The 16,360-nt window shown below is 46.3% G+C and overlaps 1 protein-coding gene across 1 annotated transcript; it reads left to right on the top strand.

Annotated features, from left to right (window-relative positions):
• The first annotated feature begins 7,520 nt into the window (after window positions 1-7,520).
• LOC142577713 (uncharacterized) lies at window positions 7,521-14,885 on the top strand. The gene is made up of 3 exons (XM_075687168.1): window positions 7,521-7,651; window positions 12,006-12,607; window positions 13,211-14,885. The coding sequence occupies exons 2-3, from the start codon at window positions 12,068-12,070 to the stop codon at window positions 14,612-14,614; spliced, it is 1,944 nt and encodes a 647-aa protein (XP_075543283.1). The 5' UTR covers window positions 7,521-7,651; window positions 12,006-12,067; the 3' UTR covers window positions 14,615-14,885.
• Window positions 14,886-16,360: the final 1,475 nt, after the last annotated feature.

Below are 16,360 nucleotides of genomic sequence, written 5' to 3'. Positions count from 1 at the left end.
CCGAACTTTTTCATAAAGGTAATGCCATTTTAGAGGAATTAAGCACGTGGGCAGATAATAACCAATTAAAGATAAATACAAAGAAAACAAAGGCTGTGATGTTTCATTCTATAGACAGGAAGGTTTCAGTAGTACGTAACCTAGTTTATCGCTGCTCAGAAATAGAGCTAGTTAGGTCTATTAAAGTACTTGGTGTGCATTTTTCAGAATCACTGCAGTGGGATGAGCATATCAATGCGATATTACAAAAGTTAGGTGCAATAACGGGAATTCTGAACATAAATCGCTACTTAATTCCGAAGCCAATAAAATTGTTAATCTATAACGCCCTCTTTGCTTTCTATCGAAATTATTGTCATTTGGTCTGGGGGACTACAACACAATCGAATTTCTCCTCACGGCTATTAGTAATGCAAAAAAGAATTTTGAGAATAATTGAGAACATGCTACTCCGGCATTCTACTGTGGAGCTCTTTAAAAAAATTTAAAATAATTAGAGTACAAGACACATATGAGCATAATGTATTGCGTGAATATCGCCTTAACCATGACTGTCATAATTCTATCTTCATGGGTTTGGTGAATCTCCATTTGAAGGAAGCATCATATGCCACTAGAACAACAGAAATATGGAATGTTCCATATTGTCACACTGGCTATGGTCGGCAAATGCTCCAAAACAAACTTCCACGTCTACTAAATGAGTTTAATAATTTAATAAAAAACAAATCGATATTCGCGAAGCAAAATTATCTGACTTGTACACATTCTTTCTAGCCTAACATTGACCTCTAGAGCTGTTTACGATTGGTATTTAATTATATTGTTTCAATGTCCCTATTACTTAGCGTACATTGTTAAGAAATGTGCTGTAATTTGATGCTGAGGTGAAGTAAAGTATGTTAACGCATGATGCCCTACCTAGGACAGTAACTAATGTGTTTAGTTTTATGGTTTTGTCAAGGTTTATGGCAATGCTGTGCTTAATATGATGGTTTTGTAAAAGTGTACGACCATGTGAACAGGACGTGTGTGCCTCTGCTGTTGTATTTGCCAGCGTGGGGCGAAGGGCTCCCTCAAGCCATCCTTGAATGGCTTTTCCCTTCGCCTCCCATCACATGTATATGTGATAAATCAATAAAGAATCAATCAATCAATCAATCAATCAATCAATCAATCAATCAATCAATCAATCAAACACAGAAGGCTGCGCCCAAGCTCAACGTTCAAATTTCGATGAGTGCTGAATATTATAAACCATGCGTGCAAAAAAGCTTGCATTCTTGTACCAATGAAGAATAAACAATAGGCCACACCTTTTTAAAGAAATATATTTGGGCGAAGCATTACACCGCGGAAATACTGCGGGAACCACACCAACTGACGCGAAATTATGAAACAAAGGATTCACGCCAGTGACTACTCAGAGAGCGTATTTGTGCTATGCTGTCTGATAAACGCAAGGCGAAACCCGCATTCGCTCTTTATTCAAATGTGCCACAGATTTTGGAAAAAACAAACTTTCAGACGGCATTTCCATGCACCCATTTACATTTTCTATGAAAAAGACCAACCTCCTTGTAGCTTGCTGTGCCTTCTTGCAACATTTCTCAAATCATATCGTAGTGTGGTTGAACATTCATGTAGCTTGAGTATGTGCGGAAACGCTTAGGTAATTGCTTTATCATTATCACAGTAAATACTTCAGTATAAGTATGAAAGGACCAATAACGCTTTAATTGCTTACATATTATTCCGGACAGGCCGTCATTGGAATCTGAACCTGGCAACGTTTAACGCTAGAACGTTATCTAGTGAGGCGAGTCTAGCAGTGCTATTGGAGGAATTAGAGGGCAGTAAATGGGATATAATAGGGCTCAGTGAAGTTAGGAGGCCGAAAGAAGCATATACAGTGCTAAATAGCGGGCACGTCCTGTGCTACCGGGGCTTAGCGGATAGAAGAGAACTAGGAGTCGGATTCCTGATTAATAAGAATATAGCTGGTAACATCCAGGAATTCTATAGCATTAACGAGAGGGTGGCAGGTCTTCTTGTGAAACTTAATAAGAGGTACAAATTGAAGGTTGCACAGGTCTATGCCCCTACATCCAGTCATGATGACCAGGAAGTCGGAAGCCTCTACGAAGACGTGAAATCGGCGATGGGTAAAGTCAAAACAAAATACACTATACTGATGGGCGGCTTCAATACCAGGGTAGGCAAGAAGCCGGCTGGAGACAATTCAGTGGGGGAATATGGCATAGGCTCTAGGAATAGCAGGGGAGAGTTATTAGTAGAGTTTGCAGAACAGAATAATATGCGGATAATGAATACCTTCTTCCGCAAGCGAGATAGCTGAAAGTGGACGTGGAGGAGCCCGAATGGCGAGACTAGAAATGAAATAGACTTTATACTCTGTGCTAACTCTGGCATCATACAAGATGTGGACGTGCTCGGCAAGGTGCGCTATAGTGACCACAGCATGGTAAGAACTCGTATTAGCCTAGACTTGAGGAGGGAACGGAAGAAACTGGTACTTAAGAAGCCGATCAATGAGTTAGCGGTAAGAGGGAAAATAGAGAAATTCCGGATCAAGCTACAGAACAGGTATTCGGCCTTAACTCAGGAAGAGGACCTTAGTGTTGAAGATATGAACGACAATCTTATGGGCATCATTAAGGAGTGTGCAATAGAAGTCGGGGGTAACTCCGTTAGACAGGATGCCAGTAAGCTACCGCGGGAGACGAAAGATGTGATCAAGAAACGCCTGTGTATGAAAGCCTCTAACCTTACAGATAGAATAGAACTGGCAGAATGTTCTAAGTTAATCAACAAGCGTAAGACAGCTGACATAAGGAAATATAATATGGATAGAATTGAACATGCTCTCAGGAACGGAGGAAGCCTAAAAGCAGTGAAGAAGAAACTAGGAATAGGCAAAAATCAGATGTATGCGTTAAGAGACAAAGCCGGCAATATCGTTACTAATATGGATGAAATAGTTCAAGTGGCTGAGGAGTTCTATAGAGAGTTATACAGTACCAGTGGCACCTACGACGATAATGGAAGAGAGAATAGTCTAGAGGAATTCGAAATCCCACAGGTAACGCCGGAAGAAGTAAAGAAAGCTGGGAAGGCAGCTGGGGAGGATCAGGTAACAGCAGATTTGTTGAAGGATGGTGGGCAGATTGTTCTAGAAAAACTGGCCACCATGTATACGCAATGCCTCATGACCTCGAGCGTACCGGAATCTTGGAAGAACGCTAACATAATCCTAATCCATAAGAAAGGGGACGCCAAAGACTTGAAAGATTATAGACCGATCAGCTTACTGTCCGTTGCCAACGAACTATTTACTAAGGTAATCGCAAATAGAATCAGGAACACATTAGACTTCTGTCAACCAAAGGACCAGGCAGGATTCCGTAGAGGCTACTCAACAATAGACCATATTCATACTATCAATCAGGTGATAGAGAATTGTGCGGAATATAACCAACCCTTATATACAGCTTTCATTGATTACGAGTAAGCGTTTGATTCAGTCGAAACCTCCGCAGTCATGGAGGCATTACGGAATAAGGGTGTAGACGAGCCGTATGTAAAAATACTCAAAGATATCTATAGCGGCTCCGCAGCCACCGTAGTTCTCCATAAAGAAAGCAACAAAATCCCAATAAAGAAAGGCGTCAGGCAGGGAGATATGATCTCTCCAATGCTACTCACAGCGTGTTTAAAGGAGGCATTTAGAGAACTGGATTGGGAAGAATTGGGGATAAGAGTTAATGGGGAATACTTTAGTAACTTGCGATTCGCTGATGATATTGCCTTGCTTAGTAACTCAGGGGACCAATTGCAATGCATGCTCGCTGACCTGGAGAGGCAAAGGAGAAGGGTGGGCCTAAAAATTAATCTGCAGAAAACTAAAGTAATGGTTACGTCTCGGAAGAGAACAACAGTTTACGACAGGTAGCAAGGCACTGGAAGTGGTAAGGGAATACATCTACTTAGGAGAGGTAGTGACCGCGGACCCGGATCATGAGACTGAAATAATCAGAAGAATAAGAATGGGCTGGGGTGCGTTTGGCAGGCATTCTCAGATCATGAACAGCAGGTTGCCATTATACCTCAAGAGAAAAGTGTATAACAGCTGTGTCTTACTAGTAGTCACGTACGGTGCAGAAACCTGGAGGCTTACGAAAAGGGTTCTACTTAAATTGAGGACGACGCAGCGAGCTATGGAAAGAAGAATGATGGGTGTAACGTTAAGGAGTAAGAAAAGAGCAGATTGGACGAGGGAACAAATGCGAGTTAAGGACATCTTAGTTGAAATTAAGAAAAAGAAATGGGGCATGGGCAGCACATGGAATGAGGAGGGAAGATAACCGATGGTCATTAAGAGTTACGGTTTGGATTCCAAGGGAAGGGAAGCGTAGCATGGGGCCGCAGAAAGTTAGGTGGGCGGATGAGATTAAGAAGTTTGCAGGAACAACATGGCCACAATTAGTACATTATCGGGGTAGTTGGAGAAGTATGTGAGAGGCCTTTGCCCTGCAGTGGGCGTAACCAGGCTGATTATGATTTTGATGATGATAATGATGATGATGATGATGATGATGATGATGATGATGATGATGATGATGATATGATATGATTGCCAAGGTGGAACTACACCAATACCACGCAGTGCCAGTGTGGTGCATAATGAGAACAAACAGTTTAATCTTAGCTAAAGGGACTTTAAGCCACTTTAAAGACGTTACAAACTAATATTTGTGCTGAGTTACACTAATCCGGAACGCTGATGAGCTACTGATCAATGCTGAAACGAATCTAATAATCCAACACGCATGTGAGAATGCAATGGGAGCGCAGACCGCAGCGCTTTCGATCAAATGGGTGTTATGGAGAATATGGCCGCTGTCGTGTGCTTGTGCGCACTGGGCCAGTGCACCTAGTAGGGAGAGTTTTTTAGCATGACGACGACGTAAAGGCGCCTAAAAGACGTGGACGATGGGTGAAGAATAGACACGCATAACGCTGCTTTCAACTCGCTTATTGAAAAATTCGGTCGTCACTTATAATGCACCTACACACGTGACACTTGTGGTGCTCACTGCACTCATTAGACATCCAAAAACCAAAATTCGTTTTCTCACAACGTCAGGTGCGCTGCACAGACACGTTTTCCTATTTAATCACATATCGACTTCGGCTTGATAATCGACTTTGTCCATTGATTACGATTCCGGGCTATAATGGTACAGCTGTCAAGCTGTGGAGTGCAATTTTCTTTTTGCAATTACACTTTTTACGCCCTGCAGGCAAGAAGTGCACCAGCACTTCAGAGCTTGATAGCTGCACCGTTATTGCCCGGAATCGTAATCGCGACGGCATCGCATACACGAACCTATAGCCACGGCCGCTGGATAAAAAATTTGATCCTCCTCCTCCAGCAGCCGTCCTATAACCAACGGCTCAAGTTGGCAGGCACCATAGAGTCCTGGCATCCTGGCCGTCCAGCGCGCCCGCGATCGGGCCGGCAGACTAGATCTGTCAGTCCCGTCGTGGGATTAGCCGGGTGCGCGTTTTATCGCGCTTTGCTGGACCAAATAAAAGTTTATTCACTCACTCACTCATCATAGAGTTTCTCACTATAACACCTAGAGGGAAATCTGGCGCCACCGTCTATGGAGTTTCCTAAGGGGCGCTGTGCCGTCATGGGAATGATCAGGGAAGGATGGTATATGTGTCTGCAAGGCTTGTGTTGGCTAGTGTTGTAAGAGGCTTCGTCTAAAACATAGATATGGCTACACAAATAACGCGTTCTTAAAGTAAAATCTTCATGAAATGCTTTCATTCACGCATATTACATTTTACAGTGCAGTTCACTCACCTGCAACGCATAAACAAGCGAAAAAAAAAAAGCAAGGACAGACGACAAACTGTTCCAAAGCGAGCGCGAATCTTGTCTGTCCACCAATTTTAGCGGCCAGCTATTTCTTTTTCATATAATTGTAGATGCAATAACAAGTTCTCATAATTAAACAAACATGGTTTTGTGTAATAATACAGCTAAAACAACTTTTTAAGTGCTGTTCTAGTAGAAAATGAATATTTGTGACAGAGGGAACGGTGCTTGCCACGTGCGTCTTCAAGGTGTCCTGGCTCTCCGAGAACGACGGCCATCCGAAGTCACAATATACTGGCATTATCATGCATACCACAGCGCAGCAACGCCGGATTTCCCTCTAGGTAATATAGTGAGAAACTCTATATGATAGGCACCACTATAGCGCCGCGGCGTAGGGTGCTGGATAGATAGACAGACACATTCAAAGGATCCGAAGTTCGCAAAGAATGGTTCGCGTTAAAAACACACGGGTACTCAGATTTAGCTGCAAGTAAAAAAAAAAAAAACTACAGATGCTCCAATTCGTAATATTCCGCTACGGCGCGACTCATAATCACACCGAGGTTTTGGCACGTTATACTCCAGAAGGTATTCTGGTTACGGCTTTCAAGAGAAACTCAAATATGGAAAATACCGATTGAATACTTGTAAACACCAGTACCGACGTCACTGTCGACGTGGTTAGGGCACGAAACTAAAGAAAAGAAGAAAGAATATACTGCCACCGCATATTCTTGCTATTAAGCCTAAGATGTTTTTTGAAAAATAAAGTTTCTTCCTTCCTTCCTTCGACTTTTTATTGCAACAAAGTGCATGAGGGGTTCACAAAGTAAGCATTCCGGTCTTGCCAGACTTAGGCGTTTTCCTTTAATATTACATAAAGAGAATTGTTTGATGCCAGCAGATAATGAAAACAAGGAAATCATACGAGGATTCGACCGTTTCTTCTCTATCGAACTATGGAACTATAGGGGAGAGCTGGTTTTACCCCTTCCCCCATTAAATTCCGTACTCGAACCTAAAATCAGCACCATTCTTCCTTTTATTCTTCTTGCTCATTTAATCACATTTCTCACTCACTCGTTCTTCTTTTTTTTCATTTTAATACTGATTAAGTTTCTCGTTCTAAAACATTTCCGCCATTGGTTTTTCATATCAGGCGTTTCTTCGCAAGAACATGTGGTCGCCCCTTGGGGCTAGCAAAATTACGTATCGCGTTCTTCCGGCGCATGCACTGATCTGTATGTTCGTTCACTGTGCCAAGCCCGTGCATGCATTCATCAGTATTATAGCGGAATAAGGACGTCATCAGCGGATGCGCCCGTCGCCGGCCTGCTTGCTCCTCACTTGTGGCGCTTACCCACTATGGAGGGATTGGCCGAGAAGCCGGCGGCTCTTTCCACACAGACCGGCGGTATGCGTTCCCCCAGCTGTCGTGTCTTATTTATCCACGATACCGATGGCTGCGCACAACACCACGCAATAAGGAAGGAGAAGAAAGAAAGAAAAAAATAAAATTCGCACCCGATGCCGAAAATCGCGAAGCTGCAAACACACGCGAGCTCAGCGTTGGGCCGGCACCGACAAAGTCGAAGTGTCGCATCGCTCGCGACGCGCCGATACAGTTCCAAGAGGCGAGCCAATGTAGCGAAAACGCAGCGAAAAACAACGACCCGCTGCCACAAGCCATGAAGTTTTCGCGGCCCCATCACGGCGCCGGAGACAACGTCGTAAGCAGTAAGTGCGTCGCCGCGTGGCCTCTGCGCCCACCTGCGCATCGCGTCGAGCGCCTCGCGGATGTGGCCCCCGTGCGCCGGTGTCGGGGCCGATGTAGGCGCTTCGTGGAGGCAGAGCGGCGCTTACCGAGCCAGTCTTGGCTGCTCGCGGACAAATTCAGCCTGAATAAAGATCCCGACCTCGCTTAAGGGCCAGGGAATCACCAAGATCGGGAGAAACTACTCTCCCCGCCTGTCCCGAGGAGTTGTCTATAAGGCAAGGTTCCTCGGCGTAAGGACTGGTGAAGATAGCCGAGGAACCAGGCCACTGCTTTGCGGAAACGATGCGTGAATTAAGAGCGACATCCTTCAATACGCAGCGCAGGGTTTTTGTAGCTTCCGCTGGTAGAAAACCACTGCCAACCTGAAGATACTGAACAACCCTTTCACCTTTTCCAACTAAAACCAAAATTTATCTTCAGATTACATAAATTTTGAGAGTGTTCTAAGATTTGTTCGATCCCATCTACCTTCCAATCCTTCTCACGCACGTGATACCTCATGACCCTAAGAACTTGCTCATTTCTAATCCGGCTATTGACATGACCTTGCCAAACGCGATAGCTCAGTGACTATGACGTTGCGCTGCTGAACGCGAAGGCCGTGGGTCGAAGGCCGGCCGCGGTGTCCACGTTCCGTTGCCGCCGAAATGCAAAAGCGCTCCTGTACCGTGCATTGGGTGCACGTTAAAGAACACCAGGTAGCCAGAATTATTCCGGAGTCCTACACTACGGTGTGCCTCGCAATCAGACCTTGGCTCTTGCGTGTAAAACCCCAGATTTGGAATCGATAGACATAAACCTTGTTCACACTGCTATTGCGCTGGTACCCGGTAAGAAGAAGCTTTAGCTCGGGTGCTCCCACCTAGTACAGGAAAAAGGAGAATTCCTTTTTCTCGGAAATCACTGCACCAAATTTGACGAGGTTTATTGCATTTAAAAGAAAAACTTAAAATCTAATAACTGCTTGTTTCGAATTTTCGATTTAAGTCCTCAATTTGTTACTAAATATGGGCAACAATCGCAAATTTTTCTGAAAACGAAACTATCAAGTTTACAACTCTGCAACTCAGCAATGAAAAATGATATCACAATTCTGTGAATTACATCTAAATAGTAAATCTAAAGTTCACAAGATTGATATGTTACACATGAATCTGCACCCAAAAAGATCACGTTCTCGGGACGCCTGCGACAAAAAGGACGTTCCACGTCCGCCGCCAAGGTCTGTGAGTGGTGGCGCTGGCTAACACTCCCAGGGTTCTACTAGGACACACAAATACCCAAGAAAGTGACTGGGAAAACGGCGCCGCGGTACCTCAATTGGTAGAGCATCGGACGCGAAATGCGAAGGTTGTGGGTTCGGTTCTCACCTGCGGCAACTTGTTTTTCATCCACTTTAGTTTTCATTAATTTATCGTTTCTTTGTTTCATTTATTAAGCACAAGTAATTTCCCCTATGTTGTCCTTGGTGTCAGTGTTTGTTGGCTTCTTATATGACTAATAAAAATCGGGCCCCTCGGTTAACCCTTTTTCTTCTCGTTTATTACATGAATCTGAAGAAAGTTAGTAATACGAAAATACAGCTTTTGCAGAACCCTCGTTCACGGCGTAACAAATTCACGTAAGATATAAATTGACATATCGGATTTGTCCGCATTGAATTATCTAATGGATGCTGTTTACAGAACCACAATATCTGTTCTTGATGCAGAGCCATGAAGTTGTAAATTCCGTGCTTCTATTTTTTTTTCGAAGTTCCGAATTTTCGAAAAACGTTTAAACGAATGTCAGGCCCTAAATCGAAATTCCGCTTCTAACAGTCACTAGAATTTAGGTTTCTCTCTCAAATGCAACAAATTTCATTAATATCGGTCGAGGGGTTATCTCAGAAAAGGGTTTCTGCGTTTTACCTGTATTTGAATAGGCCGCGTCGGAGTTGGGCCTTAGCCAAACCTTTCTCTTAACGCATATACTCAACAGCAGGCATACCATGTATTACTGCTTGCGTGATTAAGGTTAAGCTTCGTAAAAAGTTACTTTACGGAAATACCGATGCAGTTTAAAAAGATGTATTAAATGTCTAAATATTTTAAATTTTCGGTAAACTATAATGGAGAAGATCTTTGTTGCAGAATCATGAAGATGTAAATATGGCGTGTCAAGGTTATTGCAGAGTTGAAAAGGTATATTTTTAAGGGGTCATTTTCATCAATATTTATGAATACCTGAGCTCATGTATAAGAACTTCGCAAATACGAGTCACAAGAACTTGACCTTTTCTTTTAGATTTCAACAAATATTGTCTAAAATTATGCAGCCTTTTGACGTAATAGTTCTGTCGAAGCCCGCAGGGTGGAGAGAAGTAACCCTCGATTTCCTTTGGAGCAGTTGCTTCGATTGGGCGGATGTTTCATTTTCCCTTAATTCATTACTTCTCTCCATCTTGCGGGTTTCCGCATAACTATTACGTCAAACTCTTGCCTTTGCTTCGAGTTGTTGACATATTTGACCTAAACCTGCCATCTGCTAGCCTCCTGGTTAACTCAGATAGTAGAGCGGCTGCCCGGAAAGGCGGTGGTCCCGGGTTCGAGTCCCGGACCAGGGCTAATTTTTCTTCAAGTGCGAGGCTTTTCTTTCTAGGAACCCGTATGGGGTTCCTTTGTAGCAGTTGCTAGGATTGGGGTGGATGTCTCATTTTCCCTTAATTATAAAGCCGTTGCTTAACAAGAGCGTACCTATATATGGCATGTTTTTAATAGTATATTCTGAGCTAAAGCTGCTTGTGTCATTCAAAATAGAATCTTGTTAGACTACTTGACAATAGTATTATAATTTACTAGCACTAATACATGCAGCACAAGAAGGGAGGGTACACTGTGTTATGTTTGAATTAAGTTGCTTTCGCCAACTTCTGACAATAAAGTGCCAGAAACTGACCTATTAGCTACTTCAGGCGTGTAATCTGATCTTCTAAACGAATAACTTGATACGTTGTTTTAGTGTACGTTCAGATTAGAACCAGCTGCCACCCTTGAAAGCTTCGATATTGCCTAACACAGCTATTTTCGTCAGCATCCTCGATTCTCCAGCTACGCTGGCATTCGCGCAGTTATGCGTTTGAAGTGAATAATTTCTTGAAACTTCTCGGAACTCCAACAGGCGCCATTTGCTTTTGGCGTATACATCAGAAGTCGTGTCTTGGCAGTGGTAGAGCGAACCTGGATACTTGCTTCGACACCAGCTTCCCACATCCATCAGAGGTTGCGATCCTCATTTATTGTCCCTTAAGGAACCCTTTCAGGGTATTACATAAGGACATAAGGACACCTTTCAGGGTATTACATCCCATACATGTCATTATCAATGACACAGTCAGAGTATATGACAGAAAAAGCAGGGTACACATCACTGAGATATCATATAGCGTTGATATCGAACAATCTGAATTCAAGCTGGCACGGTTCGGTATTAGGAAGCGCAGCATATTGTACTGTACGCGTCTTCGGAGTATAAAGACTGACGAAGTGGCAAAATTTGGCATAATGTTCTTTTGCATCACATTGGATTAGTCTCAACAAAATTTGTTCATTCCTACTATATACTTAAGGATATCAACGAATGAGTGGGTGACATAGCCTTCCATGCACGGATTCTACTGGAGCGCCGGGGTGAAAGATGGTTTACTTGTGTTGACATTCAACTTTCCTTTCGCAGCCTGTGCTCTAGCAGACATGCGTCTAAGAATAAACACCCAAGACTAAAGCAGAATCACGATTACATGCGGTAGCACGCGTGGGATGCGTTGCTGCAGTCTGAGAACTTAAAACGTCCGCGAAACATTGCAACCCGAACCTTACCAAGCCCTCCAATTTGCGGTTCCGTGATTGCTTATATACCAAGTGACTGAGCGCCTGCAGTCGGGATCGCGTTTCATTTTTAGTCACCTGTATGCTATAGCGTAGACATCCGATGTTCGACCTCCATTTCACGCCACCGCCCTTACCCGCGAGACAGGGGTAATTGGAGCTTAGAACGACAGAAAGCTGAGCTAGTTGGTAAGGATTGCGCAGATGAGTTTTGTGTCTTCTTTCTTTTTTCGCCTCTGTGTTCCCTTCAGTTGATAGTCGGCGTTCGTATTGTCCACTTCTCGTCTCTAGTGTCCTGTCTGCACGCCTCACCTTTTTTTGGGTAATTGGAGGTCGCCAGGAGAGGCCTTCGTCCCATACCGTTGAACATAAAGATAGGCTGCGACTGACGATGATGCCATAACGCGCCCGCCTAGTGAGGCCACCACGCTGCGTTCACCGTCCGCAGTTCCCAGCACTGTTGCCAACCGGGCCTAAGGAGGTGGCGGGGCATCCCCGGAGGCGGCCACCATGAACGAGATCGCGCCGCCTCCAAAATATCGGCTCAACCTCCGCGTGGTGCTCATGTCGGTGCTCATCTGGATGGGAACATTCCTTGTGTTCGCGGCGATCTCGGTCACGCTCGCCATCACCACGAACGCCATGTACTTCCTCTTTATTATCATGGGTCTGGTGGTGTCGACGTTCGCGATGGCCTTTTACAAGCCCGAGGGGCCCTGGGAACCGCTGGTGCCGTACAGCCGGCTCTGCGAGCCCAGGCTCGAGACGCACGCGCCCGTGTACGTGGAAGAGAAGTCCGCCGTGTACCCGCCTTCGCCGTCGGTCAAGAGCGTGACGCGCTCGGATCCTTGGCTCTGCACGAGCGCCAAGACGACGCTACGTGGGTCGTTCTCGTCGCCCCGGCTCCGCAGCCAGGTCGATGACACGTGGCCCGCGGCGGCGGCACCGGCGCGGAACCCTCTGCCCTCGGGCTTCCTGCCTCTGGTGCCCGCAGCCGTGGCGCGCAGCCACTCGTCGACGAGACTCGACAGCCCCAGCCAGTGCGAGCAGGTGCGCAGAGTGAGCTCGCTCGGGGATATCGACTTCGGGGTTGTTTGGAAAAAGCCTCGAGATTTAAGAACGCCGTGCCATATAACGCAGATTTTTTCAAGTGAACAAGAACAAAATGCCTTGCCTTCCGAGTTTCTGTGGCTTAGCGCAGCATTTTCTAAAGCTTTAATATATGCTAATTCATGCATTTTGCATGATTGCGCAGGTCTCTATAGCGTCCCTACTGTCGAGGTCCTTCGCTTAATACAAGCATAAGATTACTTGCGCTCAAGTGCGACCTGATTCCTTGAAATGGCTCCTGATAGGTAGTAAGGTAAAAGGGTATAAGATTCGTAACTGTTTCATGCGTGTTGGTGCGACCGGGGACCAACTTTAGAACTTAGAGGCTGAAATGGAATGCAGAACGCTGCACATATCAATACATTCAGGATCAAAACAGCGCAAGGACACCGGGCGAGGTAAGCAAACGGACCACACAACTTTGTGCTGCAACTTCCCGCGTGAATACTCTCGTTCGGTACGTCAAGAGGTTTCTTGCGTATATTAGCTCGAAAAAGTACGGTACAGGAGCACGGCACTGTGTATTCTACTGTCTTCCTGCAGGTAACGACGGTGAGCTGTCACCAGGCGTATGGCTGCTACGAGAGCCGTGTGTTGCGAACAACGTACGAAGAGTTCCACAGGGTGAGCGACAACGTCGAGATGATCGAGTGCATCGAGAGGTCCGAAGTCGTGACTACGGAGACTGCTGCCGCTCCAAGCCCGGAGCCGCCGTCGACGACCATCCAAGTGGAGGAACCGGTAGAACCGGTGGTGCCCGAGAAAAAGAAGCGGCGTCTGCTGTGGAATATCTTTAGCCGGAGTGATGACAAGACCGTGGTCAAAGAGTTCCCCGCGTACAAGAACGAAGACAGCGAATCCAAGGCGGGCCTGTTGGAAGAAGAGTCCTTCGCGCCAGCAGACACGCCGTGCTTCTCGAAGGCCTCGAGAGGCATCGCGGACGCTCCGGAATTCTCCAAGGTTGTCGCGAACATCGAGCGAAACATTCACGAGGCGAACAACCCTTACACCTTTTTGCACAAGCCCAAGGCGGATGGCGGAGGCACGGCAGCGGCCTCCCAGAAGAAGTCATCCAGCGAACGGAAGGTAGCTAAAAAAGGTACGTTCGAAGGTGAACAGGCTGCCGCCGCCAAGGTCATGGGCATATTGAACTCGTCTGAGTCCAGTGCGTCATCGTCCGGCGTCGGCGGCGCCACAGCTGCCGCCTCTGGCCTGCCCTCATTCTGGAAAGAACAGACATCCCCGCCGCCCGACGACCCTTCTCCAGGAAGCAGCAGCCCCATGGTCAGTGGGCCGGCGTCATCGGGACTGTCTTCAGGGGGAAGTCGCATCTCGCTGGCCGGCTCCACGCCCAAAGACGCGGACCAGCAGTACCTGAACGAGGCTTTTATCAAGTCGCGCTCTAGCTGGGACGAGCGATCACATCCGGACTCGACGACGCCTTTCCGCAACAACCTGGGCGAAGGCAGCACCAGCCAGAGTAGCAGCCAGCGCACTGCGGCATCCAAGATGGCCGCCTCTTCGACTGCGCGCTCCGAGGAGAAGGAGATCTGGGCCTCGCCCAGCTGGAGCCCCGCGAGAAACAGCAGCAACGCGGTCGGCGAGAAGGCGAGCCAGACCTCGCTGCGCGACTACTGCCCCCAGTCGAGTGGAGACGACCACTTCCGGATGTCGCCGCTCGTGAAGGCCGACCTGGTCGAGGTGACCGTCATCAACAACCCGGCCCCCACCGACAAAGGTGCTGGAAGCAGCAGGTGTGCGCTGCAGTGCGCGGATGGCGCGGAGAAGCCGCAGCCATCCAAGTACGTGCAGGCGACGAGCAAGACCATCGAGACTGGCGTGCAGATGGTGACGTGCGACGGCGACAATAACAGCCCCACCAAGAAGTCAAAGAAGAAGAAGTTAAAGCTGCTGCCACGGTTTCTCAAGGTAAAGAAGAAGAAATGAGTGACGCCCCTGGCCACGGTGGTGGTGGCCCCTGATGATTGCACAAAGTGTTGAAGGCCAGACCCCTTTTCTTCTTTCTTTTAGTCCAAAAGTGGGGTGGCAAGAGAGTTTTGGACTGTTTTTGTTTGTTTCAGCACGTTGAGAAACTGGCACGGGGCAGGAAAAAGTCAAGTTTTGAGTTAGCCGCTGTGTGTTTTCTTTTCTTTTCCTTTTTTCTGTCTTGTTGTCTTTTCAGAGTCCCGGGACTCAGTGTTGTAAAATAAAATTTCAAAAATGATAAGGGGCTTCTAAAAGTTAGAATATCGTTCTAGCCTGGAGATGCAAGGTTTTCTGTAGACACGTCGAATTGATCGCATGATTTCACTTTGTTTCGCTGCAAAGCCGCTTTGATAGCAACAGTGATCAGGCTGTCAGGATTTTCATAGAGGCTCACACATCACTAGCTCTCCTCAAGAGGTATGAATGTGAAAGGTCGCGTGTCTTAAAAGAAATACAAACGGTTCTTGAGCGCATCAATAGCTCGCCAAGGCAGGAAGAAGGGCGGTCTTTAGAACTATACCCGCATAATCGCTCGTGTATGAAGACCAAAGAAAAAAAAAAACCAGGAAAGCAAATTTTAAAACGAACATTTCTTTCATCCCAAGCCAGGGTTTTGGTGTAAGTAAAGTTATTCGCCGAACAGCCGACGTTGATAGCCATCAACAGTGTTGACCAACAAAGTAGCGCCAGTGAGCGCACTTGTGTTTTGCGTTATCGACAATACATCACGGAATAAACGCCATTCTTGAGCCACTGGGTATTCGCCACTGGGTATGTGCCCAGTGAGTTACAGAATAAGTACCAAGAGAATAGCAGCGCAGTCGAGGATATCAAAAAAAACTAGGTGGGGTGGTGAAATAAGTAAACTTTCGCCGTAGACGGCAAAGTAGACGGCTAAGTGGACAGCGGCCATCTTAAGTCGCGTTCCAATCCTCACGAACACGTCAAAGTAAACAGCTTCGCGAAGACAGCGTCGGAGTCAAAAGCCATGCAGGCTACTTTCCTCTCCAAAAAAGATGGTGGTTGAGCAGGAAGCTTGGAAAGCCGACAGGAAGGTTGTCTGCGCACAAGAAAACGTAGACACGCTATCCTATGCTCTTAATGTAAGCTACATCGTGTTTTGCATAGGTTTGCTGGCGCAAAAACTTAGAAATAATATCTGCTTTTCTCAACTTTTTCTTGTCGTCACGAGGTGGCGTCACGTCGCAGGAGCGTCTTCCGTACGTCTGCCAGACGGCTAGAAACGCGTTGCATTACGTGGCGTCGAAGCTGTCTCCGCTGTCTCCTTAGCTGTCTAGGCAGACTGTCTCCGATGATGGGCAGAATTGAAACCTACCCGTAGAAGCCGCCGCCGCCGCCGCCGCCGCCGCCGCCGCCGCCGCCGCCGCCGTCATCATCATCATCATCATCATCATCATCATCATCATCATCATCATCATCATCATCATCATCATCATCATCATCATCATCATCATCATCATTTATGTCCACTGCAGGACGAACTCCTCCCTAATCAATCTTCAATTACCCCTGTATTGGGCTAGATGATTCCAAATTATGCCTGCAAATTTTATATTTTGATCCTGACTTTCTGCCATCCTCAACTGCGCTTTAATCCCATTGTCACTGATTCTTTAACTCCAGTTGACCATAGGTATATTCCCTACGCATTAGATGGCCTTGACAGCTCCATTTTTTTTCTGTTAA

This window comes from Dermacentor variabilis, chromosome 4, assembly GCF_050947875.1.
Source record: "Dermacentor variabilis isolate Ectoservices chromosome 4, ASM5094787v1, whole genome shotgun sequence".
Taxonomy (NCBI): Eukaryota; Metazoa; Arthropoda; class Arachnida; order Ixodida; family Ixodidae; genus Dermacentor; species Dermacentor variabilis.
The sequence above is the reverse complement of the archived record's forward strand: the minus strand, read 5'-3'. Positions and strand labels throughout refer to the sequence as shown.